Source organism: Myotis brandtii, unplaced genomic scaffold (assembly GCF_000412655.1).
Source record: "Myotis brandtii unplaced genomic scaffold, ASM41265v1 scaffold18, whole genome shotgun sequence".
NCBI classification, from domain to species: Eukaryota; Metazoa; Chordata; class Mammalia; order Chiroptera; family Vespertilionidae; genus Myotis; species Myotis brandtii.
In genome coordinates, this window is record NW_005356674.1 from 1,401,080 (window position 1) to 1,421,860 (window position 20,781).

At 36.6% G+C, this 20,781-nt stretch overlaps 1 protein-coding gene across 4 annotated transcripts in view; it reads left to right on the forward strand.

The window, feature by feature from the left end:
* Positions 1–20,781, forward strand: part of PIK3CB (phosphatidylinositol-4,5-bisphosphate 3-kinase, catalytic subunit beta) — a 110,334-nt gene that overhangs the window by 68,177 nt on the left and 21,376 nt on the right. For 3 of the 4 annotated variants that reach the window (XM_014537480.1, XM_005863521.2, XM_014537481.1), the window contains exons 11-19: positions 863–993; positions 3,186–3,236; positions 6,146–6,334; positions 11,073–11,194; positions 11,486–11,551; positions 13,114–13,257; positions 14,547–14,646; positions 19,035–19,213; positions 20,490–20,599. In XM_014537480.1, coding sequence (XP_014392966.1) covers positions 863–993; positions 3,186–3,236; positions 6,146–6,334; positions 11,073–11,194; positions 11,486–11,551; positions 13,114–13,257; positions 14,547–14,646; positions 19,035–19,213; positions 20,490–20,599 — 1,092 coding nt within the window. The remainder of the gene's footprint in view (positions 1–862; positions 994–3,185; positions 3,237–6,145; positions 6,335–11,072; positions 11,195–11,485; positions 11,552–13,113; positions 13,258–14,546; positions 14,647–19,034; positions 19,214–20,489; positions 20,600–20,781) is intronic. The other variant, XM_005863522.2, reaches the window with a different exon arrangement.

Here is a 20,781-nt window from a genome sequence, read left to right on the forward strand (position 1 = left end):
CTGCACTTAGGGATTGGGCCTGCCCTCTGCCACCCGGGAGCAGGCCTAAGCCAGCAGGTCGTTATCTCCCGAGGGGTCCCAGACTGCGAGAGGTCACAGGCCGGGCTGGGGGACCCCCCTCCCCCCGCCCCCCGAGTGCACAAATTTTTGTGCACCGGGCCTCTAGTGGGATAATAAGGAACATTAATTTGTCAAAAGAAATGTCATTGATGACTGAAAATACCAGTTTGGGTACTGTGGTGACCATGGAAATCAGATTACATCTGATTAAGAAATCTATCTATACTGATGAAATAATGAGTCCTATGGGCCCTTAATTTTTTTAAATGTTTTTTTATTGATTTTAGAGAGATGGGAAGTGAGAGGGAGGGAGGGAGGGAGGGAGGGAGAGAGAGAGAGAGAGAGAGAGAGAGAGAGAGAGAGAGAGATTGCCTGTGTGCACCCCGACCGTAACCTGGGCATATGCCCTGACCGGGAATCGAACTGGCAACCTTTCGGTGCATGGAAAGACACTCAACCAACTGAGCCATACCAGCCAGGGGGCTGGGCCCTTAATTTTGGTGGAGGAAGAACAGTTTCAATTATTTTTTTTCCCCAAAATTGAGACTACTTACCAAATTGAAGAATGAGGTGAGGTAGCTATTAATTTTTGTTAATTTTCTCACTTTAAAAATGTATATAAACTCAGATTCAAATTTTGTGCCAAGCATTAACAGAAAATTAGAGGCTTACTGATAAAATTGTCTGCCATAGTTCCTTAGGTGACAAACTTTTAAAATCATTTTCATGGTTTAAATCCATTAAAGTTTTATTTCATTTTCAAAAATATATTTTAAGAATCAAAATTATTTGCATGTTTTAGATGAACTTGAAGAAATGTTGAATCCAATGGGAACTGTTCAAACAAATCCATATACTGAGAATGCAACAGCTTTGCATATCAGATTCCCAGAGAATAAAAAACAACCTTATTATTACCCTCCCTTTGATAAGGTAAGATAATTATTTAAAGGGCCACTATGTGTGAAGTAATTGAATGATTAGTTCCTGGTTTATAGTTGAAGCTCTATATGTCTATTTCTATTTCTGTTTCAAAACATCACATAAATTGACAGCTTGGTTCAGTGGAAAGATCACTGAGCAGGGAGTCAACTCTGTTTAGTCCTGGCTTTGTCACTGACCAAGTGAGATATGTTATCTTTAGAGTTCAGGTTCCTCATTTATAAAATGAGGAAATCATAATTGTTCTCAGAGGTTTTTGTTTGTTTGCTTTTCAGTTTACAAGGGCTGTAAATGCAGTTAGATGTAATTCTGAACATGTGAAATATGCCAGCATGTTGGTTCAGAGATTAAAGACATAATAACTGCTGTGTTAGAGTTGGTATTCAAGAAAAGATGATTTATGTAGAATATTACTTTTAGTAGGACTTCCTAAGGTACTATTATTTTTGTAGAATCTATACCAAGGATCTGCATTTCTAAACACATTTCCTTAATGTGAATGGCATGTCTTGAGGATAAGGAGAGTATCATAGTATGTCTAATTTACATGCTAAGAGAGCTAAGTAAGCTGTCATATGTTTTATCTTCAGGTGTGGTATCTTTGTTTCAGGTATGATTGCTGATTTTTACGATGAAATCTTTGAGCAAATTCTCAAATAATAATATTTCTTTTATTTCCTTAATCCATTTGTGAACCAGCTACCTTTAAAAGTTGATGTTATACTAAGTAGTATCTAATTATTCCACCTTTAAACTTAATTGTGTTTTAATGTTTAACACTATCAGACCTGTAGAGAGTAGATTTTAAAAGTAGTATGTAAATATGTAATTTAAAGTTTTTTCCTTGTATTTTAATTGAATTTTATTCACCTAAGAAATCGCTTTTCATTTCAGTTTCTTATAAAATGTTTTTCTGATCAATAATGCTTTGGGATTCTTACAATAGAAATCCTAAATATGTCAAGAACCCTCTATCTTAGTGTACATTTAATAAAAAAGATACATTTTGACTCATCCATTACATTTATGCCATGGCATTATTCCTTACAATAGGAATAGAATAGTCGTAGCTGTGCCTGTTTTTGTGTGTAATTATGGTATATTTGACAATTGGGTATAATTTTTTTTGGAATCAGATGAGATCACATTTCGAAGCATTTTTACAAATATAACATCCTGTGCAAATATAAATGTTTTTAATCTAATATTTCAAGAGAAGTCTAGTTTTTTAAAAATGTTTTATGTCAACATTGCATAAGTCCTCTCTAATCGATCACTAAACTTTCCTTTATCTTTGAAGATCAACTTGGGATGAAGATTTTAGTCTTTAAGTATGTCAAACACATTCATACTTATTGGATTTTCTTTAATAGTACAATTTTTATAATAGTACAATTTTTTGGTGTTTTATAAACACCAAATCAAATAATACAGATATAAAAAGTGAAAGTTCCTCATATTCTTTTTCATGTTTTTTTTTTGCTGTAATCTCACACGCATTTTACTTTTCAAATCAACTTTATTTTTATTGTTTAGTTTTAATAAACATAATCTCATTTTACTATTATAACAACCCTATGAAATAGGATGGGAATTATCCTTATATTTTACACATGAGGATACAGACAGATTATTAGCTTGTTACCTAACTCAGATATAAGTTCTCAGATTCTTTACCACTGATCTTCTTCCTGAATTCATGGGTTCCCATCTTTTCAATAATTAGAGCCCTTTCAAACTTAATGATTTAAAAGGTATTTTTAGGTTGTCATTACTTTACACTTTTGATATCTTTTAATTCAGAAAAAAAGTGATGACAAGTGACAGAACTTACTCTATCTTTAGTAACTCTCACATACCTTTTTATTTTCTTAATCAGAAGACATTTACCTATATTAAAAAAAATTTTTCCCACCTCCATATGCAAGCCACTGCTCACTTTATCTACAGACAATCCTAGTGCATCCTAGGAGTCATAGTCCCTTATAGTAATGCCATTGGTTCCTAGTTATCCGGAGTTTAAAGATTGTGAATCACTGCACTATACCATTTTGCATTTCAAATTCATGTTTACATTATAAAGCATAGAAATGCCAGACTATATGTACAAGAAGTAAAGTCATTTATATTTAAAATTCACAAATACAAGAGCCAAAATTGATTTTTTAAATCTTTTTAAACAGATTATCGAAAAGGCAGCTGAGATTGCAAGCAGTGATAGTGCTAATGTATCAGTAAGTATCAAGGTTTTTAAATGACTCTTATTATAAAGTTGTGCTTATTATTAGCTACATCTCATTTATGGCAATGAACTTACAGAAGACTGTACTCATGCATATGTACATACTAATGTTTTGTTAAATGGCAGCTGTCTGTAGGTGTCTGTGTTCCATGGTAAGCCCTTTTCTGAGATAAACACAAGTTCAGCTAGTTTGTAAAGGATGCTGGGACATCTCATAGTTTAATAATACTCTGAATATTACTCAGTTGAATGAGGAGGCTGTAATTTTCTTTTCCTTTTTAAATGTTTTTATTGATTTTAGAGAAAGGGGAAAGGAGAGGGGAAGAGAGCAAAACATCAGTGTGAGAGAGAAACATTAATTGGTTGCCTTCCATATGCACCCTCTATGAATTTGACCATCTAGATACCTCATATAAATGGAACCATACAGTATTTTCTTGTTTGGCACCTAGTAAGTAGAGTTCAAGGATTCTGCTAAATTTTCTATAATGCATCCTTGTCCTCCTACAACAAAATATCAATAACACTGAGGTTGACAAGACTTGCTCTAAGCTGAGCCCTAACCGGTTTGGCTCAGTGGATAGAGCGTCGGCCTGCGGACTGAAAGGCCCCAGGTTCGATTCCAGTCAAGGGCATGTACCTTGGTTGTGGGCACATCCCCAGTAGGGGGTGTGCAGGAGGCAGCTGATTGATGTTTCTCATCGATGTTTCTAACTCTCTATCCCTCTCCCTTCCTCTCTGTAAAAAATCAATAAATATGTTTTTTTTAAAAATTGCTCTAAGCTAAAACATCCGTGTTATAAATAAAGTAGTCTTATTTTCTTATGGCAGAAACTCAGGCACAAAACCTTATTGGCTGGCTTTGATGACTGAGTCTTCAGTTCAGAGGTTCTGGGGATCTACCTAGAACAGCGGTTCTCAACCTGTGGGTGGCGACCCCTTTGGCGGTCGAACGACCCTTTCACAGGGGTTGCCTAAGACCATCCTGTATATCAGATATTTACATTACGTTTCATAACAGTAGCAACATTACAGTTATGAGGTAGCAATGAAAATAATTTTATGGTTGGGTCACAACATGAGGAACTGTATTTAAAGGGCCAGAAGATTGAGAACCACTCACCTAGAATGTTTTCTTAGAATGATTTTGAAGTCTTTACAACTTCAATTTTAGGGATAGGAAATATCAAACATTAGAATTTTTTTCAAACTTACAGGAAGAGTACAAAATTCCCATATAACCTGCATCCAGTTTCCCCAACTGTTAACATTTGTTTTACCAAGTTGTGTTTTACCCCTTAATTCTTTAGTATGTAGTTCCTAGAAACAAGGATATTCTCATACTTAATCAGAATGCATTCATAAAAATCAGAAAATAAAATATTGGTAGTTCTGTTGTTTAAACTACACATTCCATTCAAATTTAGCCAGTTGTCTCAATTATGTCCGCTATTGGGTACAGGATTCAACTCAGGATTACTTGTTGTATTTCATTGTTGTGCGTCTTTCGTTCCCTTCAATCTAAAGCAATTGCTCAGCCTTTCCTTATTTTTAATGACTGACTTTTTAAAGAATACAAGCCAGTTACTTTATAGAATGTCACTCACTTTGGATTACCTGATGTTTTATCTATGATCAGACACCAGCTGTGCATTTTTAGCAGGAATACTATAGAAGTAATGGAGTGTTCTTTACTGCATTTTATCAGGAAGCAACAGTGTCAATATGTGTGATTAATATTGATACTAATTGTTATCATTTGATCTGCTAGGTTTTTCTCTATAAAGTTAGTATTTTATGGGAGGATATTTTGACTCCAAGTAGACATCCTTATTCACATTTTTACCCAATTGTTTTAATACTTATTAATATACCTTGCTTGAATCAATATTATTACAGTGGTTTGCCAAGTGCTGATTTTCAAATTTATTTTTCCTGATTGATTTATTAGTTGGCTTATACCATAAGATAGAGCTTTTCTTCTCCAATTTTTGCTTATTCTTTTTTTTAAGGTATATTAATATAGATTCATGATTTCCATTTTATTTAGTGATTTATAATTAATCACTGTCATTTATTTTGATTTTCAAAATGACCCAGAGTTGGCCAGTGGCAGCCCATTCAAGCTCTCCTGTGACTTAAAAAAACATTTTTTTAATTGATTTCAGAGAGGAAGTGAGAGGGAGGGGGGGAGAGAGAAGCATCAATGATGAGAGAGAATCATTACTCGGCTGCCTCCTACATGCTCCCCACTGGGGACCGAGCCTGCAATGCAGGCATGTGCCCTGAACGGGGATTGAACTGGTGACCTCTCTGTGCATAGGATGATGCTCAACCAACTGAGCCACACCTGCCAGGGCCATTGGTTGAGTTGTTTTTTTTTTTTTTTCCCCCCCCCCCCCCCCCCCCAGGGATCGAATTGCAGCCTTGGCAAATGGGGATGCAGCTCTAATCAACTGAGCTACCTGGCCAGAGCTAAGTTTTCTTTTAAAATTTAATATGTTTGTTTTATCTTTTTGTTTGTTTGTTTGTTTGTTTTTGATAGAAACTGAAAACTAAAGAAGAAATTTAGTCCAAATATTAACTTTTTAATCCAGATTGCAATTCTGCCACCTAGTGTTTGCATATGGATTTTTAGGAAACAATATTTTTCCTTTTTCAGAACTGCTTGAGAATAATTCTTCCCTCAATAACACTGTTAGCTTACAGATGTTATATTTGACAATAAAAACTTTAAAAGGAGAATTCATCTTTATTAATCTTTTTGAGGAATTTGATTTTAGTTATCTCACATGTTAAAGCTGATAAATTGTTTATAAATTCATTGTATAAAATTTGCTAAGTGTTTGCCAGGGATGTTTGCACAATTCAGTTCTATAATGCGTAATTTTACTTTCTTAGAGTCGGGGTGGAAAAAAGTTTCTTGCTGTACTGAAAGAAATCTTGGACAGGGATCCCTTGTCTCAGCTGTGTGAGAATGAAATGGATCTTATTTGGACTTTGCGACAAGACTGCAGAGAGAACTTCCCACAGTCACTGCCAAAGTTATTACTATCGATCAAGTGGAATAAACTTGAGGATGTTGCTCAGGTAACAAAAGATCACTTCTGTAACACCTTTTGGGAGTATGTTACTTTGTTGCTTTTGTGTAAATTGTCTTCTCCTACATAGTAGGTATACGTGTATAGGTTGGCTAATTTTCTACAGGAGAAATTTTGAGATTTTAACTCTTATATATAATCTAAGTAGTAGTCCAGAAAACATTAAGATTTAAAGAGCCCAGATTCTGTGTAGATTTTCTGTATCTTTCACTAAACACAATAAAAACAGTGGTTTTGGTAATAATAATTACACACACACACACACACACACACACACACACATATATATATATATATATATATATATATAGTAATTACTGACAGGTTGTAGGTCCTGGGTTACTCAAAACAGTTCAGTGAACTCCAAAGTTTTAATCTTAAGATCCTTTGCAGTGGCTGTTCTACAATGAGTATATTATTTGAAAATTACCTCCATTTGTGGAAGTTAACATTTTAGAACATAAACCATTCAGCTCAATTTTAACATTCATTCTGTTTGGCAGAGTTGAATGTTTCCCTTTAGACAGAATAGAGAAGGGGAAAAAATTTTGCTTCCAAAAGGCCACTAAATTTTAACTCCTTTTTTGATTTTTTAAGACTGTCAAAAAACACCAGCATTTATTAAATTTAATTCACCATAAGTGGTCTATAGAAAGATCCTTGAAATAGTTTGTAATCAGAACAAATACATTTGGAATATTGAAATAACCAAATTTGTTTATTTAGTTGAATTAACCCAGTGTTTTAAAGAGTTTTTTGGGCTTAGTAAATCTATAATGACTTAAAAAATTTATTTTAATCATATGCATTTTTAAAATCTTTGTTACAGTTTTTCTTCCCAAATTAAGTGTAGAAAGGATTTCTTTTGAGTTTATTTCTTAATGATTTTTTTGACCATGTTATATAATTATATTTATTATGGGCCTTGTTTAAACTGTTTCTATAGTTAGACCACATGCACATTATTTACTCTAAAAAGTAACTAATTTTGTCCTTTAGATATGTTTTATTGTTGTTACATCTCATTTAAATTCAAGCTTAGTTTTCTGTGAGCCCTCATAATGGTGGCATACCAGATGTAAACATTTTTTAGTTGGCACATTTGCCTACTTCTCATGGGTAGTGCTCAGTTCTAAGTACTTCCTGATCCCACCCTCCACCAAGAAATACATCATATTATTTTGTATAAAATTATAGAGTAGGAATCATTTCTTGCTGTATACTTAAAAGATACCTGAGAAAGAGGTTTTACTATATGTCAACTGTCAGAAAATGGAATGAACTAATTTATGGTTAATATTTCTTTATTTGTACCCTAGGGACAGTAATTTTTATATTCAGGAATTTAGCATGCTTATCTCATTTCCATGAGGGAATCTAGAGCATTATTTTCAGATAGTTTAACATCCTCCATTTTGACATTAAAAGAAAGCCAGGAGTGTAACTTAATACTCAAGTAGAAACACCTAAATGTGTGTAAATAAGTGTGTGAAAGCATGAATTTCACAATCCTAATCTCCTTTTTCAGTAATGTAGAAAAAAATTTAATAGAATAAAAAGTAATGTGATTTGGCTTTTCTCTCAACCCTGCCCCATTGCCAGTTACAGTAAACTGGTACAAAAGAATGTAAATTGTATTTTCAGTAAATCTACTACCTTAAAATGTGAAGAGTCAGAAGCCTGGTGCGTAGTTTGTACTCTGACTCTACAAGTATAGGCCATAGATGAAAATTCTATGGAGGAGTAGCCTCCCATTAATCCACAGGAAAATATTCTGTTGGCATGATGTACAAGGGGTTTCAGTGGTCTTTGCAGCAGGCAGATAATTAGTCAGCATTGCTTTCACTATTTCTATTGCTTTCACTATTTCAATATTTCTATGGCTGAGACTGATTATTTCCCTTCCATATTGGTTTCTGTAGGTTTCCGTAAACTAAACTGATGGGTTTTGGTAATTTATTTATGTTTATATAATTGATTTTTAAATAATTATAAATGATCTTACCAAAGTTAATTACTTTTCAATAATAGGGCTGTTTTTAACCCACAACATAGTTGAACCTCAAGTATTAGAGTATCATATATCCTTTGCAGTATTATTTTTGTGGGGTAATGAATGTATTCCAAGAGTTAACTTGAGATGCTAGAGCTTTTTTTACTATTGTTTCAGACCCTCAGGAAATAGTGCTCCCTAATTCCTCTGTCCATAACGAGGACTGCTGGTCCTTTATGGCCTTGAGCAAAGTGTGGAGGGGGCCCCATCAGTGATAAAAAGTGGGGTGTGGTGGGTATTTCATATCTTTAAACCAGTATTTCTCAAACTTTTTTTATTTATTTCTTTTTTATTTTTTTATTTATTTTTTTGCTTTTTGTCAAACTTTTTTTAATATTACACTCCTTAGGAGCCTTTTTAGTCTCTTAATAGCCTCGTTCCCATGAGATTTGATGCCACAGACAAGTATATGTCTGTTTATGTACTGTATGTATATATATGCTTTAAAATACATGAAGAACAAGTATATAGCTTATTTTTTATTCAATGCAACTTTTTTTTTTTTTTTTTAAACATTTTATTTTATTTTATTTTTATATATTTTATTGATTTTTCACAGAGAGGAAGGGAGAGAGATAGAGAGTCAGAAACATCAATGAGAGAGAAACATCGATCAGCTGCCTCCTGCACATCTCCCACTGGGTATGTGCCCGCAACCAAGGCACATGCCCCCGACCGGAATCGAACCTGGGACCTTTCAGTCCGCAGGCCGATGCTCTATCCACTGAGCCAAACCAGTTTTGGCTCAATGCAACTTTTAAGAATAATTAAACAAAATCTTAAGATAGGTAAAAGTTAAAATAAAATAACATTTTACTGTTGGTTGAAAATTTTTGATGTAATTATGTAAATTATAATAAGTTTTATATGTATCAATTTACATAAATGTATTATAATAGCAAGGTAATAAAATCTTTAAAACTTATTCAAGAGCTATTCTGTAAATATAAAACTACTGAAAAATTAAGTTAATTTCTTAAATTATCTTTAGTAAACTTTGAAATTTCTTTGATACAAGAAAATACCTTTTAACTTAGCTATTCGATATTGAGATATTACTGATTTTAGGGGGGCACTGACATAATTAATGAGGGGTTGAATAATTTGTAGAATTAAATAATAAAATATAAACTATTTTTATTTAATTCTCAAAGCCCAAATCTCACATAAAAGCTCAAATGGCATATACAAGGCAGCTAGCAGGTAGTAACAGACCACCTCTCACAACATGACTTCGAGTTTGGGGCAGTCAGCTGAGAGACCGTTCTCCAGTCGTTGCCATCTATTTGCCATAGTTTGTAACTTATCTTGTATATATTTTGTGTTTTCTCCTTGGACTTGATGTCAGCGATAACCAAGGAAACCCAACAAGATAAATATTAAGGAAAGGGATTTTATTAGATAGAGTTGAGCTTTAGAGGGCTACATTCATAATTACCAAAAAATGTTTTTGCTCTCCATAACCAACTTTTTCCCCACTTAACCATCCTGATAAGAATGCATGCTATAAACATATAAAAAATGTGAGGAGGAAGGAGCTCTTGCCAAGAGCAATCCTGATGAGTCTCACTGTGCTCTGATAGGATGCAGATAAAATATAAACCAGTTTTACTTAATTCTTTTATATATATATATATATATATATATCTTTATTGATTTCAGAGAGGAAAGAGAAATGATGAGAGCCCTAGCCTGTTTGGTTCAGTGGATAGAGCATTGGCCTGCGGACTGAAGGGTTCTGGGTTCAATTCTGGTCAAGGGCACATGCCTGGGTTGCAGGCTCCATCCCCAGTAAGGGGCGTGTAGGAGGCAGCGAATCAGTGATTCTCTCTCATCATTGATGTTTCTCTCTCTCCCTCTCCCTTCCTCTATGAAATCAATAAAAATTGTATTGAAAAAAAGAAACATTATTCTTAATTCATAAAGCCTAAGTTTTGCACAAAAGCTCAAGAGGTTTGAGCTTTTTGGAACTCGGGTTTCCAAAGATGTGGCCATGTGTACCCAAACTTGTCCTCCACCTGTAGTCCCAGCTTATCTCCCCAAGGGATTCTTTTTTATCCTAAGTCTGGTCCATTTCTAAGTGGCATCTGCAAGTAAAAGACTAATTGTATTTGTCTTGTTTATAGAAAATAAACAACTAGGTACTATTTATATCTAATGAGTTACTTATTATGATTTAGGGTTTAAGCATGTTATGGTCAATAAAAAGTTCCATCAAGTCGTAAGATTCTTTTAAAATACTAAGAGTTAAAAGTCAACCCCCTCAAAATAGTTTTATGTTGTTATTAATGGACTTTACATGTAAATCGCTCAACATTAATTTGAGCATTGCCACTTACATTTGTACTTTGAATTTTACCTTTAAGTATTTCTTGATCATTTTGTGCACACGTACTCTTCCTCCTCCCTCACCCTCTCTTTCGTTCCTTTTAAAATTATTTAATGGCCATTGATTGTGGAATTCATATATTCAGGGCATCATCTATTTCCAAGTAAGTATTTAATAGCTTTTATTTTCTGCTTATCTATAGAATATTTCACTGTGACAGTTTTTACTATTCCATGTTAACAGGAATGGATTGTTGAGGCCTCTGTAATTGCAAGTTTGCTTCTCCTTCTCCCATCTCTTCTCCTCACCCCTATAATTTCTGAACCAGTTTCAATTTTTAAACAGCTTCAGGCACTACTTCAGATTTGGCCTAAACTACCTCCTCGGGAGGCCCTGGAGCTTCTTGATTTCAACTATCCAGATCAGTACGTTCGGGAATATGCTGTAGGCTGCCTGCGACAGATGAGGTATCTCCTGCAGTTGGCTTTTTGGGGGGCAAGGGATTACTTGGGTATGGATAGAGAAGGTAATGTCTGCTTGAATATCTAATAAAAGAGGAAAAGGCTAGGAATTATTCAGAATTTAAAGCATTTGTGTTCTCTCTCTCTCTCCCTCTCTCTCTCTGCATTTACTCTATATTGTAAAACAAAAACATACTGGATCAGAGGTCCCCAAGATCACCCTCAGGTTCTGTGATTCACTAGGATGACTCATAGGACTCAGCATATAATCATACTCTTGGTTATGATTTATTACAGCAAAAGGATACAAAGCAGAATTGGCAAAGGAAAAAGATTCATGGGGCAAAGTCTGGAGGAAACCAGGCAAGTTTCTAAGGTTCCTTTCCCAGTGGAATCAAACTAAATTACACTTAATTTCCCCCAATAATGAGTTGTAACGACACGTTTGAAATGTCTACAAGGGAAGCATTAGAGACTTGGTGGCAAGGGTTTTTATTGGGGGCTGATCACAAGCACCCTCTATCTAGCACATACCAAAGTTCTAGAGTTCCAGAAGAAAAATGGGTAGTCAGCATAAATACACTGTGCACAGTGTAGGCACATTGAGCTACTCTTTTCTGTTAGGTTGGTAGAAAGCCTTTTAAATCAGTTTCCAGATGCCAGCCAAGGGCCAACCTTTTTCAAAGGATAGCAGTTAGACCTGCTGTGTTAACTCTTTTTCTCTCTACCACTCAGAATTAATAAATGTATTTTGTAAGGATTATTTAATTTTAATTTTTAGGTAAATAACATTACAATTAAAGATGAAGTCCTTGTAGTTTCCTTACTGAGCCCTGATTGTTTTCTTTCACTTTCCAGAGACAGCCATAATCATGAATTCGGTATTCTTCTACACTACACTTTCTGCTTTACCACACCTCTATATCTATAAAAATATAGATACAGAATGACAATATAATACATTTAAAGTTCACACAAATGTGTTTTGCTGTATGTATTATTTTACACCTTATTTTTAAAATTCAACATTAGATTTTTGTGGTCAATCTCTCTCATTACATATAAATGTAGTTTATTTTTTTTATCACTATGTAATATTCTGTCACAAGGATATATCTTAATTATTTCATTCCCCTATTGAGGAACAGTTTAAGTTCTCTCTAGATTTGTCAGTTATAAGCAATGCTGCAGTGAATATGCTTGTACAGTCCCCTTTGGTCAATACTGTGTGGAAATCTATGGCTTTTACTTGTGGACTTGGGATTCATATCTTACCCGACTACTGGAATTGCCTCTGATGGGAGTGTGTTTACATGTGAATGGTTTTGGGATGGACACCCAATAGAGAACCACTAATCTTAATTAATTCAACTCATGTTAATTACAATATTATGTTATATTAATTCAGTGGTTCAATACTCACAAATGCATTCATTTCTTATCCTTCAGACTACTTAAAGTTAAGATTTTAATTGTACATTCATTATCTGGGAGAAGGAATTATTTAATCCTAATGATAGAGGAAAATAAATTGCCACAGTACTGATACAGTTTTGTTTTGAAAAACTGATTGCTTGACTGAGTACACAACTTTTTCAACATGACCAGAAATCAGTACTTAATTTTATTGTAACTCTGGCCTATTGTAAGTACAATCATCCCTTGTATCAACCTAAATAATTTAATAAAAATGCCCCATATATCTGTTCTTTGCTCCCTTCCACTCTCCCTCCTGCTGAAATCTTCAGCTTTTCTTGTGTTATTGTAATAGTGGAACAGTGAATGTAAGCATGCAACAAGCCTGACCCAAAAGAACCATTGTGTTTCAGTAAGTTAATATTCAATCGTTTGATAGGAAGGGATCTTTTTCTGGCACAGGATGTTAAGTGACTTACTATATGTTTTTTGTTTTTTGTTTTTTTCAGCGATGAAGAACTCTCGCAATATCTTTTACAACTGGTGCAAGTTTTAAAATATGAGCCTTTTCTTGATTGTGCCCTCTCTAGATTCCTATTAGAAAGAGCACTTGCTAATCGGAGGATAGGGCAGTTTCTATTTTGGCACCTTAGGTAAGTGTTTTATAACATCTCAGGGAATAAGGTATCCCTTCCTGTTTCAAATGTATATATATTCTTTAAGTGAGAAAAATTGAATAGAAGTTAGTTGAGAGATTTATTTATATCAGTTGTGTGATATGAGTCAGATCTTTGTAACTATCTTTAAATTGGTAATATTATGTTTTCACTCCAAAAAGCAAATAAGGTAATATGTAAAATATTTGGATTTCCTGGGATAAAGAAAATTAAGTAACTATAAAATTTCATACCTTTTTGTACTATGATGTTTAAAGAATTGAAAAGTTGACCATCCCACTAAAATTTTTTAGCAAGAGGATGTGTTTTTTTCTTTGGTTGGCATCACAAGTTAATTTTATCCTATATAATAAAGAGCTAATATACTAATTAGACCACACAACCAAATGTCCTTCAGAATGACCTTCCAGACCAAGCCGGGGCAGCGAGGGCCAAGGCAAGCTGCCCTGGCTGCAAGGGCCTAGGCAAGAACCACCTTCCTGAACTACCAGTGGGTGGGGGGCAGGGCCAGCGAGCTTGCACCGCCAGGCCAGCCATGGCGGTCCCGGCACACCCTCCCCCCGCCCCTTCGGCAGAGGTGGTGGGAGAGGGGGCTGCGCAGTCCCAGTCTGGTCCTGGCACCATGCCTTCCGCGGATGTGGTGGGAGAGGGAGCGGCTCGGTCCTGGCACCTCTGCAGAGTCGGGACAGGGCGTGACAGTGACGCCTCAACTTCCCACAGCCAGGGCCTCAACCTCCCACAGCCCCTCTCCTGGCCGGCTCAGCTCCCCCCCCCACTTCTCCCAGCACCAGTGGGTAGGGGATGGGGCCAGTGCTAAGGAGCAGCAAGCCAGCTTCTGCTTGAGCAGAGTTCCGCCCCTCTCGGCGCGCCCCCCCCCCCACCTTCCCATTCAGCCAGAAGCCAGGCTCACGGCTGGCGAGCACAGTGGCGGTGGCGGGAGCCTCTCCCGCCTCCACGGCAGGAGGACAGTAAGGAGCAAGGATTCCTGGACTGGGAGAGCCCCTGACTGTGAGAGGGATATCTGTGTGCTGGTTTAGGCCCGGGGGTTGGGGGGGAGGTTCAGGCCTAAGCTGTCAGGCGGACATCCCCTGAAGGGTCCCGGACTACAAGAGGGCACAGGCCTGGCTGAGGGACACCCCCCCACACACACACCCAGTGCATGAATTTTATGCACTGGGCCTCTAGTAATAGAATAAAGAAGTCATTACTTTCATTTGGTGAATCTGAAGTGTTTGATAAACCATCATAATATTAACTTTCTGCAGATCAGAAGTGCACATTCCTGCTATCTCCATACAGTTTGGTGTCATCCTTGAAGCGTACTGCCGGGGAAGCGTAGGGCACATGAAAGTGCTTTCCAAGCAGGTATCAGCTTTTTGTTTTGTTTGTTTTAAATATATTTTTATTGATTTCAGAGCGGAAGGGAGAGGGAGAGAGAGATAGAAACATCAATGATGAAAGAGAATCATTGATTGGCTGCCTCCTCTACCCCCCCTACTGGGGATGGAGCCTGCAACCCGGGTATGTGCTCTGACTGGGAATTGAACTGTGACCCTCCTGGTTCGGTTCATAGGTCGACACTCAACCTCTAAGCCATGCCAGTCAGGCAATATCAGCTTGTTTTAATCTTCATATTCAATTTGCCACATGGTACTTGAAAATTGTATAATTTCTTCCATTTCATTACTTATAGAGGTTTTAGTAACTGAATCTTACTAACATTTTTTAAAATAAAAATTTAAGTCAAAAAATGAAGTTTCAACAAATTTAGCAGAAGATCCAGGAGAGCCAATAGTATATAAGTTTTGGTCTGAAAGCAGACAAGCTTGGCACCTAAGGAGAGCCCATGTTTCAGTTCAAGTCCAAAAGCAGGAAAAGAGCTTTTTCCACGTTCCAGGCAGTAATACAGGTGGAGTTTCTTCTTCCTCACAGGAGGGTCTGCCTTTTGTTCTTTTCAAAATTTCATGCTTGGATGAGGCCCACTCACATTAGGGAGGGCAATCTGCTTTTCTCAGTCTACTGATTCAAATGTTAATCTCACCTGAAAACACCCTCACAGACACACCCAGATTAATGTTGGAACAAATATCTGGACATTCCATTGCCCAGTCAAGTTAATACATCAAATTAACCATGGCAGATTAAGCATCCATATGCAGAATGTTAAACCATACTTTATCTCCAAATAAGGGCAATAACAAGGTCAAAATTTCACCTAACATGATACAGCTACCCTGAGTATAACTAAAAATGCACTGACCTCTTTCCCCGAAGAGGAGGTGATGTCCTTGAGTGGTGTTTATTCTTCTCCTTGATATACTATAAATTAAATACTATGATGTAAAATTAACAACATTTAAATACTGTAATATAAAGTCAATTTATCTTATGTTTCATGATAAGGGAATAAGAGCAAGAAGAAACAGACATTTCCTATAAACACACCACACATGAACACATAACAAAATGAGGAGATATTCATGACAATTAGTCCTCATTTTTGTAAGTGGTCACATGGTCATACCTGGTGTTTATTACTACCTTCCAACCTATTCTGTGTTTCCTTTGCCTTTAGCAAGTTCCTCGGTTGTGGTTCTTTACCTGCTGGAATGACTCAAACCTTCATTCTTGAAGCGTGTAGGCCAATAGTAGTCCTGCCTCGATTGGCTTATAATTTTCCATTGACCTTAATCACAGAGCCTGATAATACCAAGCGATCTATATTCTAGACATATTCTTCCTTACCTCCATTGTGGAGTATTAGGATCCTTGGTAGTCAGGATCAGTTACTCCAGCCAGCTTCGTGACACCCTCTTTGCCTGTTCTCCCATGAGGAGCAAAATGGCTGGAAAGGAGTCTTCAAGTTCCATGGCATCATTGTTGTGTCTTCCAGTGGATGCATTCTTCCCTTTGTAACTAAGATAACTATGCCAGAAGAGCATAAGGTCACAGGAACAGGAAACAAAAGTTTTGCTCGTTGATTACCATGAGAGTAATAGTGGTACCATCTCCATTTCCACACCTTGATTCTAAGCCATGAATCCGAGCTATGGGAGAAACAGCACCATATATTGGCCACTAATTCAGAGTACATTCAGCCTTCTGGGGAACCTTGCCCCAGCTCTAGAAGGTGTTACCATATAGCTGCTGCTGTAACTGAGTCTTAAAAAGGCCATTTCACTGTTCTATCAAGCCACCACTTTAGGGTGGTGGGTAATATGGTAAGACAGGTGAATTCCATGAGCACCGAGCCCCTTGCTGCATTTCATTTTTTGTGAAATGAGTTTCTTGTTCAGAAGCAATGCTATATGAAATACCATGATGATAGATAAGGTGTTCTGTAAGTCCATGGATGGTAGTTTTAGCAGAAGCATTGAATGCAGGGAAGGCAAATTCGTAGCCACTACACTTTTCTAACTCATTTGCATTGCCAAGGAAACTCCCATAGGTTTTGAGAGATCATTTTAATATTGGTGATTTGTAGTTCATGTTGAAACCAATTATTTCTGATCCCTCCCTTTTGGAAAGCCCGTTAATGATGGTAATAATAGCTAAGCACTTATTATGGGCCATTTATCCTTCACAACAATCTGAGATTGATACTATTAATCCCCCTAATTTTATAGTGCCCTTAAATCTATCTCATACCTATTAATGTCTCTTGTGTTCATGGCTACCACCCTAGTTTCACCCATTATCTTCTCACCTATATGTCTTCATTAACCTCCTAAATTGCACCCTTTCTTTTCATTCTTTTCCCCCCTCCCTTCACCCCTTTTCTTTACAGATAAAGTTATGTTTTTAAAATATAGATGTATTATATCATTTCCCTTTTTAAAATCCCTGCAGTCATTTTTATTGCATGGAGAATAAAAATCCAAACTCTTCATCAAAGTCTGTAAGGCTACACTTGATGAAGTCCCTACTTCTTTGGCTTCACTCATATGCTCAAATCACACTGGACATTTTCTTGGTTTTCTGGGGACCTCAGCTTGACTTTTATAACAGCAATCATATGACATATGTATGATCATGTTAATCTTACTTTTTTTCCTATACTGATGAATTGCAAGGGGAAGACTACCCTTTACATGGCAGTTCTTGTTATCACTGTAAAGCTATAAAAAGACAAGGTGTTGAAGCACTTATGGCCATATGGGTATTCAGGACACTGTTCCAGGAAATGGATATCAACACATTAGTGATGGGGCATGAAAATTCCCAACTGTACAAACATGGAAGAAATTCAAATTTGAAATACTTCTAAAAGTTCCTGTTTGCATAGCCCATTTTTTAGCTGGTTCCCTTTTCACCACTGTTTGTACAGCTTCTGGAATTGTTGAGAAATGAAGTGTCTGTGGTTTTGACAGATGACTAACTTGGCAGGTTGGTCAGCCATCTCAATTTTATCATCAAGCTAATAGAAATTTCCCAGTTTTCTGTGAGCAAGCCCTCAGCCTCCCTGTAGAAACTCTATGCCTGAATTCACCTCCCTACAGAGTCTTAGTAGTTTCCTTGAATAGGAGCAGAGTTCAAAAATGAAAATATGGTATAAAATAAATCTCATGTTCATGGAAATTCAAGCCATGATATTCATAATTTTTTTGTATACATATTTTATATGTTTGTTATATACAGCTTACACATACTTTGTTTTTATCATTAGTTGTTTCCAGTTTTAATGCTATAATGATAAACTATTTTGATTTATGGTTGGCCAGGGCTGTCTTATGGAATTTTACATAACATGATGGAAAGACCCTCGGTTATTAGACAAAGTTAACTTTTAAACACAGTGGTTTTGATTAAGTTGGCCATTGTTGATTGACCTTGTACTTCTTTTTTTAAAAAAATATATATATTTTATTGATTTTCCACAGAGAGGAAGGGAGAGGCATAGAGAGTAAGAAACATCGATGAGAGAGAAGCATCGATCAGCTGCCTCCCGCACACCCCCTACTGGGGATGTGCCCGCAACCAAGGTACATGCCCTTGACCAGAATTGAACCTGGGACCCTTCAGTCTGCAGGTTGACGTTCTATCCACTGAGCCAAACCAGTCAGGGCAACCTTGTACTTCTTGCATAAACTGTTTTTATTTGCATAAGTTTTGATAGCCAGTGCCCTCATTATAAAAACAAGTCATTAATTTAGACTTAGACAACAAATACTTTGTCTGTATTTTTATTTATTACACAAAGAAATCCATTTTAACTTACTATTAATGGAAAGAGAATATACTGAGAAGATGTCATATAAGAATGATGACAAGAAGCAGGTAATAAGGTTGAATATTAGGAACCCCAGGTTACTTGTACATAAATTTTCCTCTTATACTATGGAGTTGGCCAAATGGAGTGGTTCAGATTAGTTGTGTTTTAAATTCTATTACTTAGTGTGTTGCAGAGTTCTGTGTAGTTTAAGTTTCATACTTACCTTTCTATCCACAATCATCTATGTCCCTTTACTTTTTTTCTGATTGATAAGATTCCATTTAAGAAAAGGGTTAAAGAAAGTTTGAAAAATGGTGCTTTAAGTAACAAGTGATAAAAGTAAGTTAAGTAAGTTTTTTATGCTATTGTATCTGTTTTTCATAAAGCAAGTACTGTTTTTACTTGAGCTGGTTGATGTGTGTGGGGGGTTTGGGGGAGTATTCTAAGTGGTTGCTGATTAATATGATCAAATTGTATCAAAGTACTTTATATTATTTTTAACCATGAATTAATTTTGGTGGTGGGGAAACTTATTTTTCAGGTTGAAGCACTCAATAAATTAAAAACTTTAAATAGTTTAATCAAACTGAATGCAGTGAAGCTAAACAGAGCCAAAGGCAAAGAGGCCATGCACACTTGTTTAAAACAGAATGCTTACCGGGAAGCCCTCTCTGACCTGCAGTCCCCTCTGAACCCATGCGTCATCCTCTCAGAACTCTAGTAAGTGACAGTCTGTGCTATGTTCAGTGGATTTTACATGAAAACAGCAATAAAGAAAGGATTTCTAAGTGACTGCCTTGGAGGAGGAAAAGGGCCACCTATTAGCACCAATAAGTGGAATATAATTAAAGAAGGGAAATCTTAAACGTCCTCAAAGGTTATTCTTGTGTTCAATAGGATGTATGTCTGCTAGCTAAATTTACCTATGGGGTTAGTGAAAGTTATTACATGTTAACTTCCTTTCACGTGTATATAATTAAATTTGTTTTCTATTACTGGTTTCTAAGAGTTGAAAATCCTATGTAAGTAAAAATGTTGGTACCCATCATTTGATAATTAACTTATTTTAAAATTATTTACTAATCAGCTTTCCTATTTCAAAATGAGACGAATAAATTTGGAAAATTATTTCTCACTTTTTCATTCTCTACAGAAGTAATAACGGAGAAGTAATAATGTGTATTCAGTATATCAGTATTCAAAGTTGACCCCTTTTTAAGAAATTAAGAATGAACTCTTAATAATTTTAATTTAATAATATTATTGACTGTACATCCTATATAATAAAAGCCTAATATGCTAAGTGTCTGGTCATCCGTTCAACCAAACAAAGCGTAATATGATAATGATATGCTAAGGCCGCTCAACCGCTCGCTATGACGTGCACTGGCCACCAGGGGGCAGTCAACCAGTCACTGTGACGTGCACTGACCACCAGGGGGCAGACGCTCCAATCAGTGGGTTAGCTTGCTGCTGGGGTCTGGTTGATCAGGACTGAGCGAGATGGGCGGGGCATGCCCTGGAGCCTTCCCGCGATCCCTCCCCGGCTGGCCAACTTCCCACATCCCTCCCTGGCCCCGATTGTGCACTGGTGGGGTCCCTCAGCCAGGCCTGCGCCCTCTCGCAATCCAGGACCTCTCAGGAGATGTCGGAGAGCCAGTTTTGGCCCAATCCCACAGGCCAGGCTGAGGGACCCCCACTGGTGCACCAGCCCTCTGTACATAACAACATAAAGAAGAATAAGGAAAAGAAAGGAGGAATTTTAGATGTAGGTAGTAAGAAGGGTAAACCCGGGTTTTTAGTCCAGCCCATCCAGCATCACTATATGCCAAAGGCTGTCATCCAGGTTGCTTTTCTGCCAAGAGGAAATGTTCTAGTTCTGACTTCAGACTGAAACAGATGAGGGTTCTCCCACAGCTAGTATATCACAGCAAAATTATAATCTTGTCCTGTCTTTAAATTGAAGTGGGCTAATTTTCCCCTTGTTTGATTTCAGTGTTGAAAAGTGTAAATACATGGATTCTAAAATGAAGCCTTTGTGGCTGGTATACAACAACAAGGTATTTGGTGAGGATTCAGTCGTAGTGATGTTTAAAAATGGTGATGGTATGTACTGAAGTTTTTATAGTGCCAAATTTCCTAGTATTTCTTCTTTTGTTGTTGGTTTCTTTATCTGAAATGTGTAAATGTGTAACAACAAATGGCAGCCAAAAGAGTTAGCTGTCAGTGGTCGTGAGGTTGAATTCAGCATGTCCTAAATCCCACCCACCCACCCCCCTTTTTGAAAA